Source organism: Podarcis gaigeae (genome assembly GCF_964106915.1).
Source record: "Podarcis gaigeae genome assembly, chromosome: 5".
NCBI lineage: Eukaryota > Metazoa > Chordata > Lepidosauria > Squamata > Lacertidae > Podarcis > Podarcis gaigeae.
In genome coordinates, this window is record NC_139681.1 from 74165619 (window position 1) to 74190241 (window position 24623).

At 41.7% G+C, this 24623-nt stretch overlaps 1 protein-coding gene across 1 annotated transcript in view; it reads right to left on the bottom strand.

The window, feature by feature from the left end:
* SLC9A9 (solute carrier family 9 member A9) overlaps positions 1–24623 on the bottom strand; it is a 273537-nt gene that overhangs the window by 81265 nt on the left and 167649 nt on the right. Inside the window, exon 12 of the mRNA XM_083739541.1 lies at positions 21329–21482. Coding sequence (XP_083595667.1) covers positions 21329–21482 — 154 coding nt within the window. The remainder of the gene's footprint in view (positions 1–21328; positions 21483–24623) is intronic.

Below are 24623 nucleotides of genomic sequence, written 5' to 3' on the forward strand. Positions count from 1 at the left end.
ATATATTTTAAAGGCAGTTTAAAACAGAGAAGATATTATAAAATATGTTGCGGTGCAGAATTTGAAGGGCACTAGGCTCTGATCGGTATTTTAACCCAGGAGGTGCTGGTCAGGTGAGTTTGCTTCAGAATGTGGACTTTATGAATTCCTCCAGCTTCCAAGGGCCGTCAATGTCTGGAGGCTGAAATGGACAGCAATAGCAGAATCATGCCCAGTGCATTAAGGGCATTCACCTGGAAGACCATGTAGAAATGATATATGCTGTTCCTTTAGGTCAGAGCTGTGATACCTTTTCTTTAAAATATTTGACTAATCCTTTAAATTTCATCTTGTGCTCCAAACCACCACCAACCTTATAAAAGAACGGATGTATATTAGAAGCAGAGAACAGAATAAATCAAAGTTTACTAACAGTTGATGTGTTCATTTTCAGGGAGACGATTGTTGTAATTCTCAGATAACAACACAATGAGAAATACCACATGTTAGAGATGCTAAACATCCCCAAAGTTGTCAACAGACTGCCCAGGAGAATAATCTTTCCTGGCCACCATCTGTTACAACCTGAATCCACAACAACTAAGATATCACCATATATCCAGTGCTCTCATATAATGTACCATCACAGTTTTTGATAATGATTAATGCTTCAGGGGATAAAGCAACCCCTGCCTTTAAAAACACAAAGTAGAAAAATAATACTTTCAATGATTTACAGACCGGCTTGTGGACAAGATAGCACCCCAGTTTTGTTTGTCATTGATGGAGCCTAAATTCTTATTTGCTCTGCACTTGGTTTATTCAGATATATTTCCAATCATTTGCCCGTGTAGATTTTATGCTGCCTTTACCCAGTCTTGCAAGTTTTTATGAGCAGCCTCAAGGAAGGTTAGTCAACCATGTGTTAAATGCTACTTATTATTTGTAATACTAAAGTTACAGTTGATAACACACCTTCATTTCAATCTATTAAGACTTTATTGTTTTACTGGGACATTTGGTTCAAATCCTTAAAGTGATTTCTTTGTAGAACAATCATATATCAGCATAAAGCTTAGGCTACACAATTGTTCCTCTTTGTAAGAACTGGCGTGCTTCTGGATGATTTTTTCATTGGGCTTTCATTCTGATTTTGTTTTCACAAAGCAGGAGGCCTACTGTTTACTGAGCATTCATCCTGATTTGTTTGTTTGAAGGCTATAGAACTGTCATTCAATTGTTGCCCCACATTTCCTAGTGCATTTCCCCATCCTTATCACAAAAGTGCATTTTTTGCGAAGACGATGGACTTTGCAGAACTGGCCAGACTGATCTGCAGGATTTGAGAACAAGACGATCAAAAATTTCAAAGGGATTGGAGTAAATTTATTGTATATTTGTAAAAATTTGAAGACACTAGCAGGATTGAAATAAATCCTACAATGTGGACAACAGAAGTTTAAGAGCTAAATTGCGGGACAGGACTTGAAAGCGGAAAACCTGCTGAAGGGAAGGAGGGAAGTCCCATGCTCAGCAGAGAAGAAAGTTTTTGTGCTTGCTATTGTATTGTCGAAAATATTGTTTAAGGAGGAAAATAATAAAAATATATTTTAAAAAAATGGTTGAGGTTTCTTTTTTTTTTTTTTAAAGGAAACCACTGAAATTGTTGAGCTTTGCTTTAGGAAACCACCCAAAGTGTTAATCTTTTTAACTGAAAACCCAAAAGTTGTTGAGCTTTTTTATACAAAGGCTCAATAAGACTCAGGACAAAACACCACCTTTCGGAAATTCCACTCTGCCCGCGGACGTCAATTCCGCTTTTGGAATCCTGGTAATATCCAGGAAAATCTGGACATATAGCAGCCCTAAAATAGGTCAGGGGAATGTGCTGATGTTACTTTGTGTCCACAAAACGGCATCAGCTGTGCTACAGTTAAGAATTAATTTCACCTCCCATGTGGGCTGATCTTCTCATTAAAATAGAAACTCAATTGTAAAGTGTCCAGGGGTGAAACTAGAATTTATACAGTATAAAGGAGCTAGCGGGCACAGCCCCTTCCAATGCCACGCAGGTATATGTAGGACTTCTGTGAAGTCAAGGTACAGATAATGTAAACTACAGGGAGCATCATATTTACATTTAAAAAGTCTAGTATTTGTAAAAGTCAGAAAACTTTGGTTGCACCTTTAAGATCCCATTTGTATCAATGACATTAATGGGGCCATCTCTTTGGAGGATGGAAAAAGAGAGCATGCCACAACTGGCATTCTGCCTTTAAGTGCATAGAAATCAATTACTTCCTTGCTGAGACAAGAGGTAATTTTCTCATTTAAACCTCACAGATGTACTGACTAGCAAATTATTGTCGGGCTGTTACTTCTATGATAATTAACAATAAAAAGTCTATGTTATAGCATAATTAGCTGTTTACTAAATGTTCTTACTCAACCTGCATCACAGAGGCACTGTTTTTAAGAGGCAAACTATTAAGGAGCTGTCTTAATTAACCTTTTTATATTCAGCCAATTATAGGATAGTTTTATAGTCTTGGTAGTGTAACTTTTGGGGCATTCAATGGGGCATTCATTGTGCTAGCGCTGCACAATCTCTAAGATTTTTAATGGGAGTTTCTCAAGCCATGCAGATGTTCCTGCAAAACCTCAATCCCACTTTTGCTATTTAAAAGGTGCCCTACGATGAAAAGCTATTGTGTTCAATATAACTTACTCCAGGTAAGTATGTGTAGGATCCATGAGGCTATCAATGGCTACTTGTCATCTATACATTATCAGGGGCACTATGCTTCAAGTACTGGTGAAGGCAAGCAGGAATGCTACTATGCTAATGTTCTGCTTACGGGCTTCCTGTAGGCACCTGCTTGTCTCCTGTGGGAACAGAATACTGAAATAGATGGTATGACCTTGATCATCCCCACTTCCTTCCTCCACACAATGTTAATAACGTGTCTGAAAGGTCTTCTTAAAAGAATGATCCACTTCTCAGCCTACTGATTTTTCAACTCTTCTTATGAAACTGTGCCTCTTTGATTTTAGATAGCAACTAAGAAGAAATCATCAGAACTCATAAACGCCACTCACTCCTTTGCTTTAGGCCTTCCTCAGGAACATCCACTGGGGAACATTTCAAATACCTCAATTTTGGAGTGAGGTTTTTTGGAGGGGGGAGAAATCATAGAGAGTGAAAATAAATCACCCACATGCCCCAAATTGGGAAGAAGTAGGAGAATTTCAATAAAATCTTTAGGCGGGGAGTTAGGAAGGTTGGCATTTATTTTAATAATTAACACTATGAGGTGGCTGCAGGACGTTCTTCCTTTTATTTTATTTTTTAAATTCTTGCATTGCCATCCAGTGTCTTCACAGCCAACTCATGTGGTGATTCCCATAATGTCCATGGGATTATGTTATGTTATGTCATGATGATATTGTCTCATGGACATTCTAGGGAGTGAACTGGAAGGGGAGGCTTCCTGCAAAGAAGCTGTAGGATGGGCCATAGCTCAGGTGACCCAGTCACTTCCGGGTTTGCGACGTTCAGTAGCCAAAATGTTCAGGAACTGTCCTTCAGTAGCCAAAATGTTCAGGTACAACTGTCCTTCAGTGCTTCTTTATCTAGGTAACTACTACTACAACTTTTCTTCTCTATTTACTTATTTCATAAAATGTCTATACTGTTTGATTTTTTAAAAAAACCTGAAAGCAGTTTACAAAAAGAATAAAACAATAACATAAAAAAGCATTCAAAAATGCGAGCAATAACTAGCAATAAACTAAAAACACACCAGGATTCTAGATACCTGGATAGGCTTGTCTAAATGTTTTTAGCAAGTGCCACCCCCCCAAAAAAAAACCACCACAGTGAAGCCTGCCTGATATTAATATGCAGGGAGTTACAATGTGCAAGGCCTGCCACACCAAAAGACTGATTTCTTACAGATGCAGAATGGGTATTATGTATGAACTACTGTAGCCAAGCTTTCCTGGTCCAGGTATGGTTGTAGCTGCTGTACCAATTTCAGTTGGTATAAGGCCATTTCAGTGGTCTGCAATGACACAGCTAGTTCCAGAATTACCCCCAAAATGTGAGCCTGCTCCTTCAGAGGAAGTGTATGGTAACGGTGGTTGGTTGGATCTTATGATGAGTCCTAGGAAGCCAGAAAGCGCATAGAACTGGGCATTAGATGAGCACGAATGACCTTCAAACAGGGAAAGAGATGAACACTACAAAGCTGGTCAGATGAAGGGCTTGGCAAGAAACTAGGAATGTGATTGTGTGCAAGATCACAGGCTCAAGAACAAAGAAAAAAACTGTTGAAATATGTATGGGCCTTGTTTGTGCATATGAAGGGGAGGAAAACACACCCCTGTGATTAATGAAAGAGATGGAAAAATGCAGCAGGAGGACACTTCCTGCGCATGCACCAGTTTCGAAATTAATTAGAGACATTCTGTATGAACCAGCAGAGCGGAACAATGAGCACAGTCAATCTGTGGAAGACTTACAAAACAGAATGTGGGAATCCATCTACCCCACTTACTTTTAACATATCTCAGCTGTAGTTTTAAATCAGTATAGGGGGAAATGGATGTAGCTTTATAATTCACAGGTGCAGGCTGCTCACTTGGCCAATCCCGATGCTGTTCTACAAATAATGAACATGTTAACCATTGTGGATACATTACATTTAATTACAGGCTTTGGTGGATTTCTGCAGCATCAACTGGGGATTTGAGAGCCTTTTCCGTAGAAGTCAGTTTTATCTTTCTAGAAAGTATGCCGGAGCTAAAGAGACCTCAATGAACAAAAGTGTTATGGTTGAAATTGGATTCTCAAAGGGAAACTTTATTATAGGGATTCATGGAATAGGCTATATTCTTTTTGTTAGAGGACAAGGAGGGGGCAAGCGCCTGTGAAAGAAAATGGGCACTAAATTGTTCTCAGCACAAACGGTACTGAAATTAATGGGAACTGTAGTGTAGCTCCCGTTCACTTAAAAGAGGGTGCAAAGGAGACATTCCTGGAGAACTGTGCTCAACAAAGGCCCCGTCTGCGCTAAACATTTAAAGCGGTATGATACCACTTTAACAGTCATGGCTTCTGCCGAAGAATCATGGGAACAGTAGTAAATGATAGGTGCTGAGAATTGTTAAGAGACCCCCTGTTCTTTTCACACACCTATAATTCCCAAAGCAGTTTAACAACCAATGCTTCTTTCTGGGGAACTCTGGGAATCGTAGTTCTGTGAAGGGAACAGGGGTATTTTAACAACCCTCAGCAACCTTAAGAAATAACAGTTCCAAGGATTCTTTGAGTGGGGGACATTGTTGGTTAAAGTACTTTAAATGTAGGATAGCATTTGTGGCCCAAAGTAGCTTTGATTTCATAGAATCATAGAATCATAGAGTTGGAAGAGACCACAAGGGCCATCGAGTCCAACCCCCTGCCAAGCAGGAAACACCATCAGAGCACTCCTGACATATGGTTGTCAAGCCTCTGCTTAAAGACCTCCAAAGAAGGAGACTCCACCACACTCCTTGGCAGCAAAGTCCACTGCCAGGATGTTCTTCCTAATGTTTAGGTGGAATCTTCTTTCTTGTAGTTTGGATCCATTGCTCCGTGTCCGCTTCTCTGGAGCAGCAGAAAACAACCTTTCTCCTTCCTCTATGTGACATCCTTTTATATATTTGAACATGGCTATCATATCACCCCTTAACCTCCTCTTCTCCAGGCTAAACATGCCCAGCTCCCTTAGCCGTTTCTCATAAGGCATCATTTCCAGGCCTTTGACCATTTTGGTTGCCCTCCTTTGGACACGGTCCAGTTTGTCAGTGTCCTTCTTGAACTGTGGTGCCCAGAATTGGACACAGTATTCCAGGTGAGGTCTGACCAGAGCAGAATACAGTGGCACTATTACTTCCCTTGATCTAGATGCTATACTCCTATTGATGCAGCCCAGAATTGCATTGGCTTTTTTAGCTGCCGCGTCACACTGTTGGCTCATGTCAAGTTTGTGGTCAACCAAGATTCCTAGATCCTTTTCACATGTACTGCTCTCAAGCCAGGTGTCACCCATATTGTATTTGTGCCTCTCATTTTTTGCCCAAGTTCAATACTTTACATTTCTCCCTGTTAAAATTCATCTTGTTTGTTTTGGCCCAGTTCTCTAATCTGTCAAGGTCGTTTTGAAGTGTGATCCTGTCACACTTCAAAATTTTGTTGGAGGAAATATGGTTTGATGCTTGCAAAGCATTCTGGCGAAAGGAAAATTAATCAACATAATACCATGAATTGTACCAAAGCTAAAAACTTTGTAAGGATCTCAGTGTAGTCTCTTTAAATAAACACTGCCTATAATCAAATTTATGTGGCTCTGAGTGTTGCTGGGTGAAAATTATAGCTGTGTACAGATAGGATAGCATTTCCTCTTTTTCAATAGCAAATCGATGCATGCGTTGTTCTTAGGAAATTATTTTCATCTCCCTAGGGAAATATGACATAAGCTGAATACTGGTAAGAAAGAATGAGAGAGAGGGACAGGAGGTGTATGTGTGTGTGTGTATGTGCGGCGGAACTAATTTAGGACAAAATCTTCCCTCATTTAATTAAATTTCCCTTTCCAAAAATGACCTTCCTTCATCCTGACAAATGTTAAAATGAAATTCTGCTAATAACAAGAGAAACAATTATGTGCATTTTGAACAGTTTTGTAACTAATGCCTCATGGAATCAATTTTAGGTCATCCTATACAAAGTTGGTTGATGCATTGTTTTGCATTTCAAAGGAGGATGGCAGGAGAAAGATCAGAACAACTGCAATACTGGTGTGGAACGGGAAGCTGACTGTTGACACCACTGTCTTGGACCCAGACCATCCAGACTAAGCTGTAGGCAGACAGGAGTTGGAAAGCAGAAGCCAGGAATCATGCCAAGAGTTGGTTTGAGCCAGGAGTCAGAAGAAGCCAGAGCATACTGCCATTGGCCAGACAAAGTCACATCCTAAACAGCAAGGGTCACCAGTGTGATGCTGCAGCAAAAGAAAGCTAATGCTAGACTGTATCCACAAAAGTATAGTGTCATGGTCAAGGGAGATAATAGTACTGCTCTATTCTACCTTACTCAGACCCCACCTGGAGTACTGTGTTCAGTTTTGGGGACCACAGTATAAGAAAAATATTGACAAGCTAGAACGTTCAGAGGAACGTGAACAAGATGACCAAGGATCTGGAAACCAAGCCTTATGAGGAATGGTTGAAGGTGTTGGCTATGTTTAGCCTGGGGAGGAGAAGGCTGAGAGGAGATATGACGGCCATTTTCAAATAGCTAAAGGGCTGTCACAGGGAGGATAAAGCAAGCTTGTTTACTCCTGCTCTGGAGGATAGGACCTGAACCAATGGATTTAATTTACAAGAAAGCAAATTCCAACTAAGCATTAGGAAGAACATTAGGAAGAGCTGTTACAGTAGAACAGACTCCCTTGGGAAGGTGCTGGACTCTCCTTCCTTGCAGGTTTTTAAGCAGAGGTTGAATGCCCACCTCTCATGGATGCTTTAGTTGAGATTCCTGCATTGCAGGGGGTTGGACTAGATGACGCTACAATTCTATGATTCTAAGGGTGATATTTAACTATTCAACAGAGTAGACCCTCTGTTGACTCCGGACAAAAGCCAATGTAACTTTCCCCCAGCAAACACTTTCCCCAGAGTTTTCCTGCCAAATAAAGTAAGCTTTTATGCAAAAATGCAACATTTGGTTCTAACCCTTTCATGTCATCACACTCAGTTTTCTTTTTGAACATGTAGGACCTACAATAAATTGTTGCAGTCTGGAGTGTTCCTGTTCAGTGTTCCACCCAGCCATGCCTACTTTTGGGACACCCATTCCATCCACCCTTCTAGTTTTCCATGTTTCCCCAATAGACATTCAGGATTCTGTAGTCACGGAGTATCCTCAGTCATCATTAGGTTATTTGTGCTACAGTGGTACCTCGGGTTACAGACACTTCAGGTTACAGACTCTGCTAACCCAGAAATAGTAAATTGGGTTAAGAACTTTGCTTCAGGATGAGAACAGAAATCGCGTGGGGGCAGTGGGAGGCCCCGTTAGCTAAAGTGGTACCTCAGGTTAAGAACAGTTTCAGGTTAAGAACGGACCTCCAGAACGAATTAAGTTCTTAACCTGAGGTACCACTGTACTACTGTAAACCTTGTGGTCCCCCCTCACAGTATTAGCATATGGGCTACATAGCACTCATAATGCATCACCTGAATTCAGTATTAGTATATATTAGAGGTCCCCAGTCTTGTAGATGTTTTGGAACCGCCCTGACTACTGCCCACCCTGCCTGGGGTTGATCAACTATCATCTTATAACTTTTGGAGAGCCACAAGTTCCCCATCTTTAAGAAAAAAGATACTCATGTCTCCCTGAATGTAACCAGAGCAACGAGCCTCATTCTGCTTCCATTAAATAGCATCACTACTATTTGTCACATAACCTGCGGTTCTTAATCCTTTTCAGGAGTTAGATTTCCAAATTGTTCTAAAGCAAATCAATAAATTTCTTGCCCCTGATGTGGGCTTGTAAGGAGGGCAAGCAGAAAGGCTGCTCACAAATGGGTAACTGTCCTTTCCTTGGGCCTGACAAAATATAAGCCTTTAACATGTGCCAGCAATTCACTCTAACCAACCAATGAAAAATTAATCATTTGGAGTGGCTGGAGAGTTGTAGTAATGTAAGCAACACCATCTGGATCAAGAAGAACATCTGTTAATTGCTTGATTTGCAGCACATTTCTGTGTTGTTCTCAGGTGTGATTGGCCACAATCTTCAGGAGTTCTGAGGCCTAGTTATGTGCTCACTGCTAGGTTATCCCTTGACTATTCATGTCACAGCCATCATGTTTCCAAAGAAAAGTGGATTTCTTTTAGAAGTTTCAGTGCTGCTAATCATCCCAAGGACTGCTGAGTAACTGGAAATGTACCAGTTACTACCAAACAATTTTACTAATAACTTGATAACCACAACAGTGAGCCTTTTTAAAAAAATGCAGACTTTTTGTCCCATATGTCAGCTCTTATTGTTTATTGTTGTTGTCATCCATCTGTCTCGAGAGGCAATGGAGTGTGCCTCTGGGGGTATCCACTGCCTTGCAGGACGTCTTTGGGAGAGGAAAAGACTAAGGAATAAACTGTACACAAATCAGGAGTGGAGTCCCTAAAATGGTTGGATCGTGTCTTGTACACCACCTTCTGGCAGCTCCTGCAGCCAAGCTGGTGCCAAATGTATTCCTCTGCTTTCCTTTGGACCACCTCAGTGAGGCAGAGGGCAGCACATGACCTTCACACACAATGCCCAGGCTTGCGCCCCAGAGAGGTCACTTCAGTGCTGCTAACACAGCCCAAACAATGTGGGAGGCAGCAGTTACAAATTACTTGTCTCAGCAGCCACAGCAGGCTCTGTGATCCTATAGTGGCTAAACCAGATGAGGATAGTCGATGGGTCTCAAACCCATGAAAAAAGACAGTATTTGGGGGGGGAGTGAGGCAAGGACACTTTTAAAACAAAGATTTTAGACAAAGATTTATGGAATGGATGGACTGCCAAAAATGAACAGTCAAAACCAGATGGCTATCTCCACTTTGAGGCTTTGAGTTTGAGGAGCACAAAGTCCACAGGTAACAAAAAAGACCAGTTCTTTCCACATGAAAAGAACAAGAATTAAGGATGCATTCTAGTGATTTTAAAAATTCACAGTAGGAAATAATTTAAGGCTGCAACCCCAACTCCACTTACATTGGAATAAGACCCAAATGAATTCAATGGTACTTACTTCTGAATAGACATGGTTAGGAATGCAGCCTTAGTGATCATAGACAGCCTCTAGCAACATGCAACATACTCAAATTCAACAAACACTTTCGAAAAATGAAAAGCAATGAAGTACCTCCTGGGACAATGGTGATAATATATCAATGAATATGTGAATTATGTACATTGCAAAGCAATTTATGAATCCATTTACATATAAAGTGCATATGTTTTTTAAAAATGTTTGTGGTAGAGAGCTAAGCAGAAAAGCATTCATTGCAAGACTCCATGCTGTGAGGGAGTGTAAAATGGGGAGATATAAAGGATAATGTCTTGATAATCAATTTTCAGTGGATTCTTCCAGCAGCCCCTGGCCTTGCCCACCAATAGCAGGCAGCCCCTGGAAGGTTGCACATAAGGTAGTGTGGTCCCTGGGCTGGAAAAAAGATTAACCCCATTCCTGCTGCAAAGCAACTAATAGATTTAAAAACAATACCAAAATAAATTAATCCAAGGCAGAGACCTACATATTTATTATTTAATTTAATACTTGAGATTCTAAGACCTTCCACAGGCAAGGCATCTGCTCTAACCATTGCCCTGTGGGTCATTGTGTTTCAAGACCAGAACAACAACAACAAAGACCTGTCTGGGGCATATCAGGATGTGAGCAAAACATCCTTGGTCAGCAGCTATTAAGAAAGTGACAGTTTTGAAAACAGATCATCATGGGATATTTGAACAAGACCATGAGTAAACATGATGTCGGTAGAATATTAACAGGAGATGTCCCCACAGTTTTCCTACATGGCAAAAACGCTTCCCTCGACCCTTGCAATCTCAGCTTGCAACGAGCATGAAACATTGATTGGCTTCAAAGCTTGAATTATGGCTGCTATTAACTTTTGCAGTTTGGTTACTGCTTACATCAAGTAACCTCTATTAGCAGGGACATGGTGAATTTAAAGTGTGCTACAGAACGTTACATATAAATTTAAAAAAACTGTCTTAAGTCTACCTAAAGTTCAGGACAATGTGCTGGCTGGATTATGCAAACATGGACTTTCTGAAAAGACCACAATGACTTCTGGTTGTTTGCAACTGGTTGTTCGAAGTCTTTCCAAAACAAACCTTAAATAACCACCAGTTAATTAGAAGAGGGGAACAGTGCATGATGGGCAGAGCTCACCCCAATGGGGGACAGAAGCAGAGTTGGGTGAAGTAACTACTCTGTCTTATCCAGATACTTTTCAGCACAGTGGATTGGGGGTTTGGATTGCTCTGTTATGGCATAACTAATTTAGCACCATGAATTGCAAGGTGGGGCATTGAGATGGCCACTAGGGTTACCAGATGTCCCCATTTCCCAGGGAAAGTCCCCGGATTTGCGAATAAGTCCCCAGACAAATTCCATCCTTGGAATGTCCCCAGATTTCATCTAATGTCCCCAGGAAACGCAGTGTCAGCAGCCTGGAGCAGTTGGCTCTGGCTGGCTTCAGGAGCTGTTCGGAAGTCCCCATATGATGGTGGTGCAGGGGCTCTAAGATACAGCTTCTGGGCTGCCTCCATCTTCCCTGACCCCAGCAACTAAGCTGTGAAGGGAAGTTTCATGCTGTCTATTGGAGCAGCCTCCCAACTCCTACTTGTGTGCAAGCAGGTACGGGGCGGGGATCTCTCAGCTGTGAAGGGAGGCTTCATGCTGCCTATCAGAGCTTGTGTGCAAGCAGGAGGGGGCAGGAATCTCTCAGTTAGGCAGTGTGAAGCCTCGCTTCCCACCTGAGGGATCCCCGCCCCCTCCTGCTTGCACGCAAGTAGGAATGGGATTGGGGCTGCTCCGATGGGAAGGGAGGCATCGCGCTGCCTGAGCCTCACGATCGATTCCCCACCACCCCCACCACTGAAGAAACAACAACTCAGGGGCTGCCCAGGCTCATGGAGAAATGAGATAGAAGCCTTGGAGGAAGGGGAAACGTGGCGGTTGAGGTCAAGGCGGCGGCCGCCCCTCTGCCACCACCATCACTGCAGCATCAACGTCCCGGACGTGTAGCATTTATTTATTTATTTATTTATTTACTTACTTACTTATTTATTTATTTATTTAAAGTGTCCCCATATTCATAAAAAAAATGGTAACCTTATACTAGCTCACCTATTTATTTTTAAAAAAAATTTAAGCCAAATTAACAGCATATAGATCCATCAACAGCCAATAGCCTTTTGTGCGGCTTAATAATAATAATAATAATAATAATAATAATAATAATAATTTTCTTTATAGACTACCCATCTTAATATAAGGGCATGCTATACTTCCTATAATGAGACGTGGGTGTAAAGATGGCATTTCTGAACTTCCCAGTAATGTCAGAGTTGCATGGCAGAATGCTTGACATTTGCTTTAATGCAACAAGGCATTTCAATGTTCTTCTAAAGGCTACCACCATTGGGAGCAGGAGAGGTGCTGGTGTGGATCGTCACTAAATCATCAGGATGGAAAAAAAAATATCAAGGAGGTGACAGGACTGCTGAATCAAGAAAGGAACAATGAACATCTGATAATGTTCATTGCTAATCAGCATGGTCAGAATGGCCACAGATGTATTCAAGTCTGAAGAAAAGAGGGTTTGGAAAGCAAAGGTCATTTTGTGGCAATTTCAGCTAAAAATGCAAAGCAGCTTTGAGGATTTTATTATATTAAAGGGTGCATTTTTTTCTTTTTTTAAAAAAAATAGACGTGAGGCACTTTTAAAGAAAATCTACTTGAAAATGTACACAGATGGAACTGTTTACTGAAGACTTAAGTGCTCTGTTTCTGATGCAGCAAGGTTTTTTGTGCTGCTGCTAGAATCAATGTGATATATAGTGTTGCAGAGTGACTCTTTGGCTGAGTCCAGTGGAACTGTGGCAAATCTGATAAGGATGACGGACACTTGAGCTGTATATCCAAATTGCAATGAACTTGGCTGACATTGAAGATAAGAAAAAAGCAATCAAAGTACCAGAGAAGCCCAACTCTCACACATGGTACACAGGTGCTGGCATTTTATGTTTATTCAGTACATTTGTATGCCAATCCAGATTTTGTCTGCATGCTTTTTATCTAAGCCTCTTTATTATGGCTTCAATATAGCTATTTTCAGCTGGTGCTTTGCAGCAGAAGTCTGCATGAAGGTTTGTTAGGCACTGCTCTGTAAGCAAGCAAAGCAAAGCATAAACTATATATAGAATCAATGATAAGGAATTGTCGAATTACAAGGCAATAATGTTGCCAATATCTTACTCAGTGACATTATAAAAAACATATCAATGACCTTCTAAACAGACCATAATATAACTTGATTCATCTGGAGCTCACAGCCAATATTTAATAATGGTATAAATTATCTTTGAAGCAATATTTTTTTTAATGCATTGCAGTTGCCATTTGGTCAAGCAAACAATCTTCTTTTCACTTGCTTTCTCTTTTTGTCTCTCTTACCCACCATTTTCTCCCTAAGGTGCCCTTTACCAATAGAGAATCATTAAAATTTCACACATCCAAGGACATAGACCTGGGCTGTGTTCAGGCACAGTGAATTTTGTTGCATTACCAACCAAACTGAACTGGTCATCAGGTACCACGGTAAAATGGACAACACAAAGTCCTCTAAAACTGCAACTCTGCACTCAATTTCTTATAATTTGAATGCATTGAAACTTACTTCTGAGTAAGCATGCATAGGGATTGCACAACAAATGTGTTTAAGATGTAGGAACCAGAGATTGTCATTCATGTCCACAGGGTCCTTCCAGATGGGTGTTTTATGGCGGTTGTATTCTGCAACATGTTCTCAACACAACAAGAATGCATCAGCAGTGTATTTATTCTGATTTATTAATGCTCTGTGAGGCTTCCCTAAAGCTACCACATTATTGCTGTCCATAAGGGCTATAATACAACAAAAGTAGGACAAACGTCCCCCATTTTGGGCATGAAAAGTTATGGGATTTTCGCAAGATGCAGTGATTGGAAATGAATCAAATGAAGCAGAATGACCGCCCCCAAGCCCTTGCAGGCACAAATAATATTGAAAGCAGGATCATGTATAATCCCCTTACAGCAACAAGAAAACAAATATTTATGAATACCCAATAAAAATGACACCTGGAGGGGCCTAAGTCTTGAAAGTCTTTAAAAAAGGGGCATAACCTTTTGTTATGTTGCACCTTAGTGGTCCTCAGTGTACTCCTGTAGATCTTATTTATACACATTCATGAACCAGTCATCTCTGTTATACATATACTGCAGATACCTTCTGACATCAGCATAAACACCTGCCTGCATGTTCATTCCCACAAACAGTCAATACATCCACCGACTCTTCAGGTTCCCTACTACTTAACATGTATATTATACTTTCCTGTGCCCCACAGGCATGAGTCTGTGGAGTGTGCCGATTCCTAGGAAGCAGTTGCATGACTGAAACACATACATGCCCATACAATGACTGACCCAACCGTAAATATTATGTGACTTTCCCTCAAGCGATGCTTCATTGTCCACAGTGTGATGGAAGAGGAGGTTGCTGTTGCACATGGGTTGTGAAGCAGGAAATGCATACTGTTGCAGCATATTTGAGTAAAATTTAAACTTATATGGTGTTCCATATCATGCATGGTTAGGTCTCCCTCTCAAAAACCCAACTTTTTATTTTATTTTAAAGTGTTATTTGCAAAATGAAAGAAGGAAAAAACAAACATCTCCACCATTCTTGGCATCCTACAGATTTAAGGTTGGCCTTTTCACCTCAAAAATCTGCTCTTTCTTTTGTGACTCACACTGAGGGTTGTAAGTGGGGATGGGCAAATCTGTTAATTTCAGTTTCTCTCATTTTCTTACTTTCCTATTCTTAAATTTAGTCCTCCACATCAGTTTGCAGTTTATTTTTTTTTTTAAATTATGCATGAAAATTCATACCATTTTAGCACAAATTTATCTTTGTAGGCATACCTTTGCTTAATGAATACATTTTTGCAAAACAATTTTTCCTTAATATAATGCATTTCTGTATGTTATTTCCACAATTATTAAGTGTTTTATGCACACTTTCCCCTACTATATGCAATTTTGCATGCATATGCATGCACAATACTTGTCTGGAGAACTGCGTTGCAAAATTCAGCAGTGGGAGAAATTCAAAGGATGGCTGTGCTTTGCACATTGTTTCGGGTACTTCAAATTAGGTAGGGTTTGCTTTAGATATAAACCAAATCATGTCCTCCCTCAAGCCACGAGGAGGAGACTGGAAGCTTGTAGCATCTCATTTGCTCCACCCCTTCCCACCTTGACCCGTTTGTTCCGATAGTTGATTAAGCTAATCCTGCACAGCAAGGGAGGTTGGTGGCTTCCTCACAAAATGGATAGCTATTTATTCTCAATAAGGTGGCTGTGAGCAGAAGCTCGAGGTGTGTATTCACATAGGTGCCAGGCAGTTGTTGGGATGGGAAAGGATGTATTTATACCTTCAGATATATAACAGGTAAAAAAATGGGTGCATAAATTATGATGGTAATACACAGGAACCAACACCATGTTTCTCTTTAGAACTGGCACCGGAACTTTTAATGTGAGTGTCTAGGATTTGATATATTATTCAGACCTCTCTTCCCTTCTCCCAGCAAATTGTCTCATCCCATCCTATTTGGTACTATTTAAGTGTTTAGACAGTAAAAGGGGGTTGTGCGCCATTATGCCAGAACACTAGACAGAGCCAAGCCAATGCGCTGGCTCAGCAGGCTTACCAATCTGTCTGTAAATCAGAGAGGAAAACAACTTGAAAACTTCTTTGCGGTCTCATAAGGTAGAAGGGAGACATTTTTGTCTTGGAGCGGTTCCATTTCTCAAAATTAGTCCAAGGGAAAAAGGAGAACTGGGAAAAGAGCCAATGAGCAATTGTTCCTTAAGCCACCTGCCTTTGTCATGTCCAACACTGTGTCAATTGTACAGGCTCCTCTGGGTTCTTGCCCTAACCACAAACTATATATCCAGCTTGTTCCAGAAACAAATTAAAGAAGAAAATTTGGATTCAAGTGGATTAGTAGAGTATTTGTGGGTACATGTTTGAGTTGATAAAGTTCTCAGGCAGTGACTTTTATACCTCACTTTCATCTGTGGATTGCTCAGATATAAATGAATTCTTCAGTGTATGCATAGATATGATGCACTAATGAGAGCCATCCTAACAGGACTATTATGAAGGCAAAGCATAAGGCACAATAGTAGATGTTATCTTTAAGGGGTGGAGACTCTTTGCACCTATTATTATTATTATTATTATTATTATTATTATTATTTTGCTTTATTCATAAAATGTCTCACAGCAACTTACTAACACAATAGAAATATTAAATTGATTGCAATAATCACAGTAAAAAGCCCTAAAAAGCACAAACATATGCACATATAAATGGCAGGTCTAGCAGATCCTGCCAGATATGTACATTTCAAAAATAATAATAATAATATTTAGAGGAGATTCATTGTGGGAGAAGCATTCTGTCTAAACCAAGCTATGCATAAAGTATTACAGTGGAAGAAAACCTTAAGCCTTCAAAGCTAGGATTTTCTTTGCCCTCAACATGTCTTAAAGGAGGTCAGCCACAATTTCCGTTTCTCCCTCTTCCTCGTAAGCACTGGGCTGCAGGCAGCTGACAGCTGCAGTGTGAACTTCAGCTAACCTGGGACCAGAGCTAAACGGAATGCTGGGGCAGATCAAGAGGAGAGTCAGTCCAAATTCATGGACAGTTACAGGCTGGGTATGAGCCAAGGCATCCATACAAAGGGATGGACAATGAAGACAGAACAGGGCCAGCCCACCCGTGAGGCAAGTCGAAGCAGCTGCCTCAGGAGGCACCACCCCCACATGTGCCTCATCTGCCCTGTTGCTAGTGGACAAGTTGCATTGGCATCAGAGCCATTTTTCAGCGAGATCTCACCGAAACCTACCATCGGCGCTGCCACTTTGTCCCGCTACCCCACAATTTAGTTAAGAGATGCTTTGGTGATGGCAGCACAGCCATGGCAGCAGAGCGGGACAGCACTTCTCATTTCGCTTCAAGCAGTGAAATGGGATGCACCATCCCTGTGACAGAGGCATGCTGCTGGAAATGTAAGTGGATAGGATGACTGGAAGACTGGGGCAAGGATTAGGCATGTGGTCAGGCTACCTATAACGCTAGGGACAAGGCTAGAAATCCATAGCAAGGTCCAGGCCTGTCCTGGAAGTATTTAAAGCCTGTCCAGACCAGATGTGGGACCTGGGAGAATATCATTTTGTATTCCGCCTCCTCCATCACTTCAAAGCCCAGAAAATTCTCACTCCAGCAAATAGGGACACTCAAGAACAATGAACAGTATCAGTATCAAACTTTGTTTCGATCACAGACCAGCATAAGATAAAAAATACAGATAAAATGAACACATAAGATTTAGAATAGGTAAGTGATAAGGTAAAGGTAAAGGGACCCCTGACCATTAGGTCCAGTCGTGACCGACTCTGGGGTTGCGGCGCTCATCTCTCTTTATTGGCCGAGGGAGCCGGTGTACAGCTTCCGGCTATTGTGGCCAGCATGACTAAGCTGCTTCTGGTGAAACCAGAGCAGCGCATGGAAACGCCGTTTACCTTCCCGCTGGAGCGGTACCTATTTATCTACTTGCACTTTGACGTGCTTTTGAACTGCTAGGTTGGCAAGAGCTGGGACTGAGCAACAGGAGCTCACCCCGTCACGGGGATCCAAACCGCCAACCTTCTGATTGGCAAGTCCTAGGCTCCCGTGTCTGTGTCCCAGATAAGAACTAGTAATTAAAAGGTGTTTATATCATACATAACTTAAAAAGATATAAACAAGGTCAAGGACAATGAACACTTCAAGAAACCATCACCCAAACTGAGTTTGTTACAGAATTAACAGATGACATTTCTGGGAGTTTGTTAGTCTAGAGAAAATATAAGTAACCCTTTGACCTTATGGTCTTGCTGGGTACAGTAGTTGCCACTATGCCAGGAGTAATGCCAATGCAATGTAAGCCCTTTAGGGATTAATGTGTCTGTGTTATTCAACATGGGAGTGGAGGTGCACCCAGAAAACCTACCTCCTAGCTTGCAATGTGAAGAGCAGGACTGTCAGTACTGACAGAGCCTTTGCATGGACAGTTGCACATATGAAACTTCCATGTGATTGGGAACCTGACATCATCAGGGCTTAGGGTCACACGGAAGCCTTCACATGCACACCTGTATGTGCAAGGGCTCCATCACTATAGATGGTTGCGCTGATAACACAAAGGCTACAGGGCAGTAAGGTAAAGGTAAAGGGACCCCTGACCATTAGGTCCAGTCGTGACCGACTCTGGGGTTGCGGTGCTCATCTCGCTTTATTGGCCAAGGAAGCCAGCGTACAGCTTCCAGGTCATGTGGCCAGCATGACTAAGCCGCTTCTGGCAAACCAGAGCAGCGCATGGAAACGCAGTTTACCTTCCCGCCAGAGTGGTACCTATTTATCTACTTGCACTTTGATGTGCTTTCGAACTGCTAGGTTGGCAGGAGCTGGGACTGAGCAACGTGAGCTCACCCCGTCGCGGAGATTCAAACCGCCGACCTTCTAATCAGCAAGTCCTAGGCTCTGTGGTTTAACCCACAGCGCCACCTGTGTCCCTATCAGCTTATCAGCTTATCAGCGCATGAAAGCCTGCAGTGGGCTATGGTTGTAATGTGCTCATCAATGAAGCAAAATGCACAGGAACAGCTGCAGAAATAAGAGCGAACGGAGCAATGCCAACAGTCATTCCTGCAGCATCTCTAGCTACACTGCTGCCATGCACAACTCATCACTGTACACGCTAACTCCACAAAAGTCATTGCAGAAGCATCATGAAGCTATAGATAGCAAGAACAACACAGTTTTTGCCCTGACTAACAAAAAACGTCCAAGGCAGCTGCCACTGTTTTGTTGCAAGAAGTACTGATGTGAGAGCTGTCCTAAACATTCCCTCTAATGAATTACTACTGGGTATGATTTTGCTGGCCTGGATCCTATGTGGGTCAGCTGAAGAACTATCGCCACCAGGCTTTAGGCAATTACAACAGAGCCAAGCTCAAGCACCTGCAGGGTTGAGATTCTGCGCTACCAGAGAGACGGCCTCATGATTCAAAGTATCATTCAGAAGGGGGCTGTCTATAGACATTTCTGTAGCTAAGATCAAAGCTATGTGTCAATCCAAAGAGAGAAGGAGGCAGAGAGACAGGGAAGCAAGCAGGCTGGAGGCAGAGTACCAGTAGATAGCAAGCCATATAGACAAGCACTAAATAAAAAATGCCTAGGCAAGAAACAACCCCATGATCCTATAAATAGCAGTGCGTTTATACAAGACTGTATACAATGCAACAACAGAACAATCCACTAAAACATTCCACTTTCCATTTGTCTGGAAAATCTCTGCCCCTAAGCTTTGACTGTAACTATAATATTTTTTTGACTAATATTTAGTCTCTATGGGGCAACTTTCCTAAATAAAGTGCATCCTACATATTATCTCAATAGTTCACACACTAGCAGACCAATATGGTTAAAGTTGGAGGATAAAGGTTAAGAGATAGTGGCTTCCAGCTCATAGTCCATGTTTTCACTACTTCAGATGGGACCATCAATGCGGGTTGTTCGAAGGAATTTGATACACTGCAGTATCTCAGTCCAGGCAATCTTTTATTTAATAAACCTATATTTCTTTTGACTAAATAACAAAGGCAAATAATTTATAATCGGGAAAGTCATTCTGAAATGACATGTTTAAATTGTTTACAACGTACTGCAAATATAAATAACACAATGTCGGCAGCACTGAAAATCCCTTCCAAACTGACAGCATCCATTAAAATCCAGTGCCCAGCCACATTTTAGATTTATGGTTAATAAATTAACAAATTAATCACAATGATTTGTCAGTTAATGTTTCCTGCTCTATGAAAAAAATGAGAGGAATATGCAATAAACTATCCGTGATAACTGATTGCATCCAACACCCTGTACACAAAATGGAGAGAACAACATTGTTTCTTTGGCCTTTGCCTAAGGTCAGGGCCAGCCCTATCATTAGGTAGAATGAGGTGGGAACCTCAGGCAGATGATTTTGGGAATACTGAAAGGGCAGCATATTGCCAGTTATTTAATTTATCACTGTTGTATTTCTGCTGACAGGAAAGGGAAAGGTACTTTGTAGATCTTCTTCCCCAAGTGCCAAAATAACTTCATCAGGCTTGGGTACTATGCATATAAGGGATGCTGGTGGCACTGTAGTCAAAACCACTGGGCCTCTTGCGCTTGCCAATCAGAAGGTTGACAGTTCAAATCTGTGTGACGGGGTGAGCTCCTGTTGCTCTGTCCCAGCTTCTGCCAAACTAGCAGTTTGAAAGCATACCCGTATGAGGAGATAAATAGGTACCGCTGCGGCAGGAAGGTAAATGGCATTTCTGTGCACTCTGTGTTCCGTTGCGCCAGAAGTGGTTTAGATATGCTGGCCACATAACCCAGAAAGCTGTCTGTGGACAAACACCAGCTCCCCCGCCTGAAGGAAGATGAGTGACGCACCCCATAGTCGCTTTTGATTGGACAACAGTCCAGGGGTAATTTACCTTTTTACCTTTACTACTACACATGTTGACATCAAGAGTAGGGATGTTATTTGTTGGTCTGCTTCAGACAACAAAATATATTGGACTAGCTCTGTATAAGGTAGTACAGGTAGTACCTCAGGTTAAGTACTTAATTCGTTCCGGAGGTCCGTTCTTAACCTGAAACTATTCTTAACCTGAAGCACCACTTTAGCTAATGGGGCCTCCCACTGACACCGCACCGCCAGAGCACGATTTCTGTTCTCATCCTGAAGCAAAGTTCTTAACCTGAGGTAATATTTCTGGGTTAGTGGAGTCTGTAACCTGAAACATATGTAACCTGAAGTGTATGTAACCTGAAGCGTATGTAACCTGAAGCATATGTAACCCGAGGTACCACTGTGCAGCTGACTAGACCAGACCAGTGGCTTTTGGAAACAGCAAGGATCAGCTTTTGGAGACAGTGGGGATCAGCACAGATCCAACAAGTCATTTAGTCAAGAGCAAAATCTGGAACAACAACTACATATAGCTGAATAGCAGCTGCTGTTTGAGCAGCAATATCTACATTTTAACCTCCCAGCATAACTCCCCTAAGAAATCACTCCAGGAAAGCAAACCACAAGGGAAAACAGATGCTAAAAATCTGAATTGTGCTTAGGACCATTGCGGGGTGTCAAGAACCTGCTTCACCTCATTCACCAATGTCTACATCCTGGTTTTTAAGCTCCCTGCACCCTTCATAGCTGTCTCCTGCATATCAGTTATGAAGCACAATGACAAATCATGTGAATACAAAGATGCAACAAATGTAGTGACTGAGCAAAGCCACAGATGACATTGCACCATAACATTACGAATTGATAACACTGACCTGATTTGGAGCCATGCAAGCATCGGTGTGGTGCCTCCTCCAAACACCCAGACTGTGAAGAACACAATTAGTAAGGTGGTTGTCAACATCATTTGCTTAGGCTGAGAGTCGGTGTCCCGGATAGCCAGTGCAAATGCAATTGCACCACGTAAACCTTCAGAAGACAGGGGGTGGGAGTGCACGGCAGGTGGGAGAGAAAGAAAACAATTTATTTCATTGTATTCATAAAATTTATATACCACTTGATTGTACAAAAAAGCCCAACAACCTCAAAGCAGTTTACAAAAAGAATAAAACATCCAGTGAAGAAACCGCTGAAAACAACTATTTGAAACATTCAGAATTCAACCCCCTCCCTTCCAGGCCTGCTGAAAACCATATTAAAATACGTGTCAACATTCTGCATGTCTGGATAGGCTTGCCTAAACAAAAATGTGTGTAGCAAGTGCTGAAAAGGGTACAGGGAGGGCATCAGCATTATGGTCAAAGTGTGGGTGCTACAACAATAAAAGATCAATTTCTTACAAACGTGGGATATTATGTGGTACCCGTACCAGTGCTTAACCCTGGATTAGAGATGAATGAGGAATTTGCTTTAGTCTGCATTTAAAGGAGAACCTTCCTAATTTGAACTTCCTGAAATAATGTGTCAAGAGTGAAGAACCTTTGACTCTACAGATGTTGTTGGACTACAACTCCCATCATGCCTGATGTTTCACAATGCTGTCTGAGGCAGATGGGAGTTGGGAGTCCAACAATATCACATATTCCTTGCAATATGTGAACTGAAACACAGCATCCTTTGAAAATTGCACTTCGAATTTTGCAATGTGGTCCTTCAGCCAAGACACACCTATATACCTTATGGGAATTCCCCAGAGATGGGTGACCAAACATGTGTGAAGCAAAGTATCTTGAAAAGTGGCCTTGAAAGCCCACTTGAACAAAAGCCTGCCACATCTCTTCTAAAAACATGCTCAAAAATCTGCATGATGTTTTATTATCTGTTTATTCAGCTGCCTTGTAGAGTGCTTTTTTGTCAAAGAAAGAGGCTCCTCTGAAATGCGAATGCCATGTGGATTTATTATTGGAATGCTCAGAGCACAATATTCTGGGAACAAAAGCACAGCTCTTGAACGTGGAAAGGCAAGGGCCTGGTTTCACGCTTCCATTTTAGAAATCTATGATTGTGGCTCTTTGGGGAGGAAGAGGAAACAGTGCCAAAACCCATTTTCTTTTTAGATGTTTGTGTTTCTGCATAGGGAGAATCACATTTCATTTATGCGCTGCTGTTTAACTCGTACGCAATAAACTTTACAACATTTTAGGGGTGGGGGGAATCTATTCCGCTTCAGCAGAAACATGCATAAAAACAAATATCACAATGTCAGGAAGTCATGTTTTTGGCATTTTTCTCATGGCAGGTAGAATCTTATTTATCTCCCACACAATAATTCCTTTGGACTGCCCTCCCCCTTCAGTTGAATTCACTTCCAAGGGACAGTGCTGAAGTTTCAGGGCTGGTGTCTGGGCTTGACAATATCGGGCATCTACTAAGTTCGAAAGCACCTCAAAGTGCAAGTAGATAAATAGGTACCACTCTGGCGGGAAGGTAAACGGTGTTTCTGTGCACTGCTCTGGTTTGCCAGAAGCAGCTTGGTCATGCTGGCCACATGACCCCGAAAAACTGTCTGCGGACAAACGCCGGCTCCCTTGGCCAGTAAAGCAAGATGAGCACCGCAACCCCAGAGTTGTCTGTGACTGGACCTAATGGTCAGGGGTCACTTTACACTTTACCTTTACTAAGGTCCACAACCCACTGTCAACCCCTTGGAATTTCCTGGTTTTGCTCCTCCTCCTTATGCTTGCTCCCCAAGCATGGAAGCTGTGTCAAGAGTGAGGAGAGTGAATATCTTTGGCTTGCCTTGTGCTTTCCCTCTGGGTCAGGGGGTGAGGAACCTCAGGCCTAGGCCTCTTTATTTGGTCCTTGGGACTCTCCCTAAACAACACCTCCTCCCAGAGGCCATCCCCTCCTTGAGTGCTTTTGCCTAGCTGGAATTTGCCCTTGAACTGTGATAATGACTCTTGTCTGGAAGGAGGATGGAAATATGTGTGAGGTGTGCAGAAACCTTCAACTTTTGCTGAACTATATAACCCACCATACAAAGTCAAGAGTCATCCTTGTTAAACAGCAACCGTTCAACGAGCAAACATTCGCCATTGCAATGCAATGAGTAATTTTCCAGAAGGATTTTAAACGTTTGGTTTTTAAACTATAAGGTGGAGCTGCTTTTGCAATGTTATAACTAAGGCAAAGTTATGCACCTACTGAGACCAAATAAAAGAGCAGAAAGATAATAATGGGGGAGAGCCAGATCCATGCATCAAAAGTTCCCCATAGGGTGGTAATAAGTATGTTAAGCATGAGCCAAATGGTATGCCACATTTACAAAAGCACCCCCTCCCCAGGCCTGGGTACATTAAAAAAATAACAGTGTTTTGCACATGTAAAAGGCTTTTTAGCATGCCTATGTTATTGTTTTCTGCGGGGATTACACCGTAAATTGTGAAGCCCACGTAATGAGCAAGTTCTTTAAATTAAATAGGTAATTCAAGCAAGATGCGAGGAACATTTTACAGATATTTATGAATTTTATTTAAGCCTCCCATCACTCCAGTGAAGAGGAGAAGTATGTTAGATTTGTTTCTCCAACCAATAAAATGCAGCTGCACCTAGAAAATCATAAGGTTGCCTCTGAATTGTGCTGCCCATCTGGGGCAGGAAACGAAACTGCTTTATCCAAATGAATTTCCAAGAGCTCTTTGGGTGCAATAATAATTTAAATTAAAATCTTTCCATAAAAAAGGATTTACAATCCTGTTTTTATAAACATGACTCGTAATTTGCACTCACGTGCACTCATTCTGGGGCTTTAAATCACCAAGAAAATTTCAGAGAAACATTGCTTTAGATTCTGTTTGTGCCTTGTGCTCCAAACTATGTCAGCTTGCTGAATAATTGCAAAGTACTTTGCACATTAAGACGCAAGGATTTGTCTATTTCTGTATAGGTAGGTCGTGATGAAGTTATGAAATCACTGAGTGACCTTGGGCCATTCACCATCTCTCAGCCTATCTCTCTGTATAATTCCCACTTTCCTTTTTGGTTTGGCTCAAGCGCTTCACCTTGCAGTGACAACTGACATGAAGTGGTGGAATGGGCACATGCCTCTCCCAGTTATTTCATTTATTTATCATGGGAATTTTTTTGCCTTACAAAATAAAGCAAGCATCA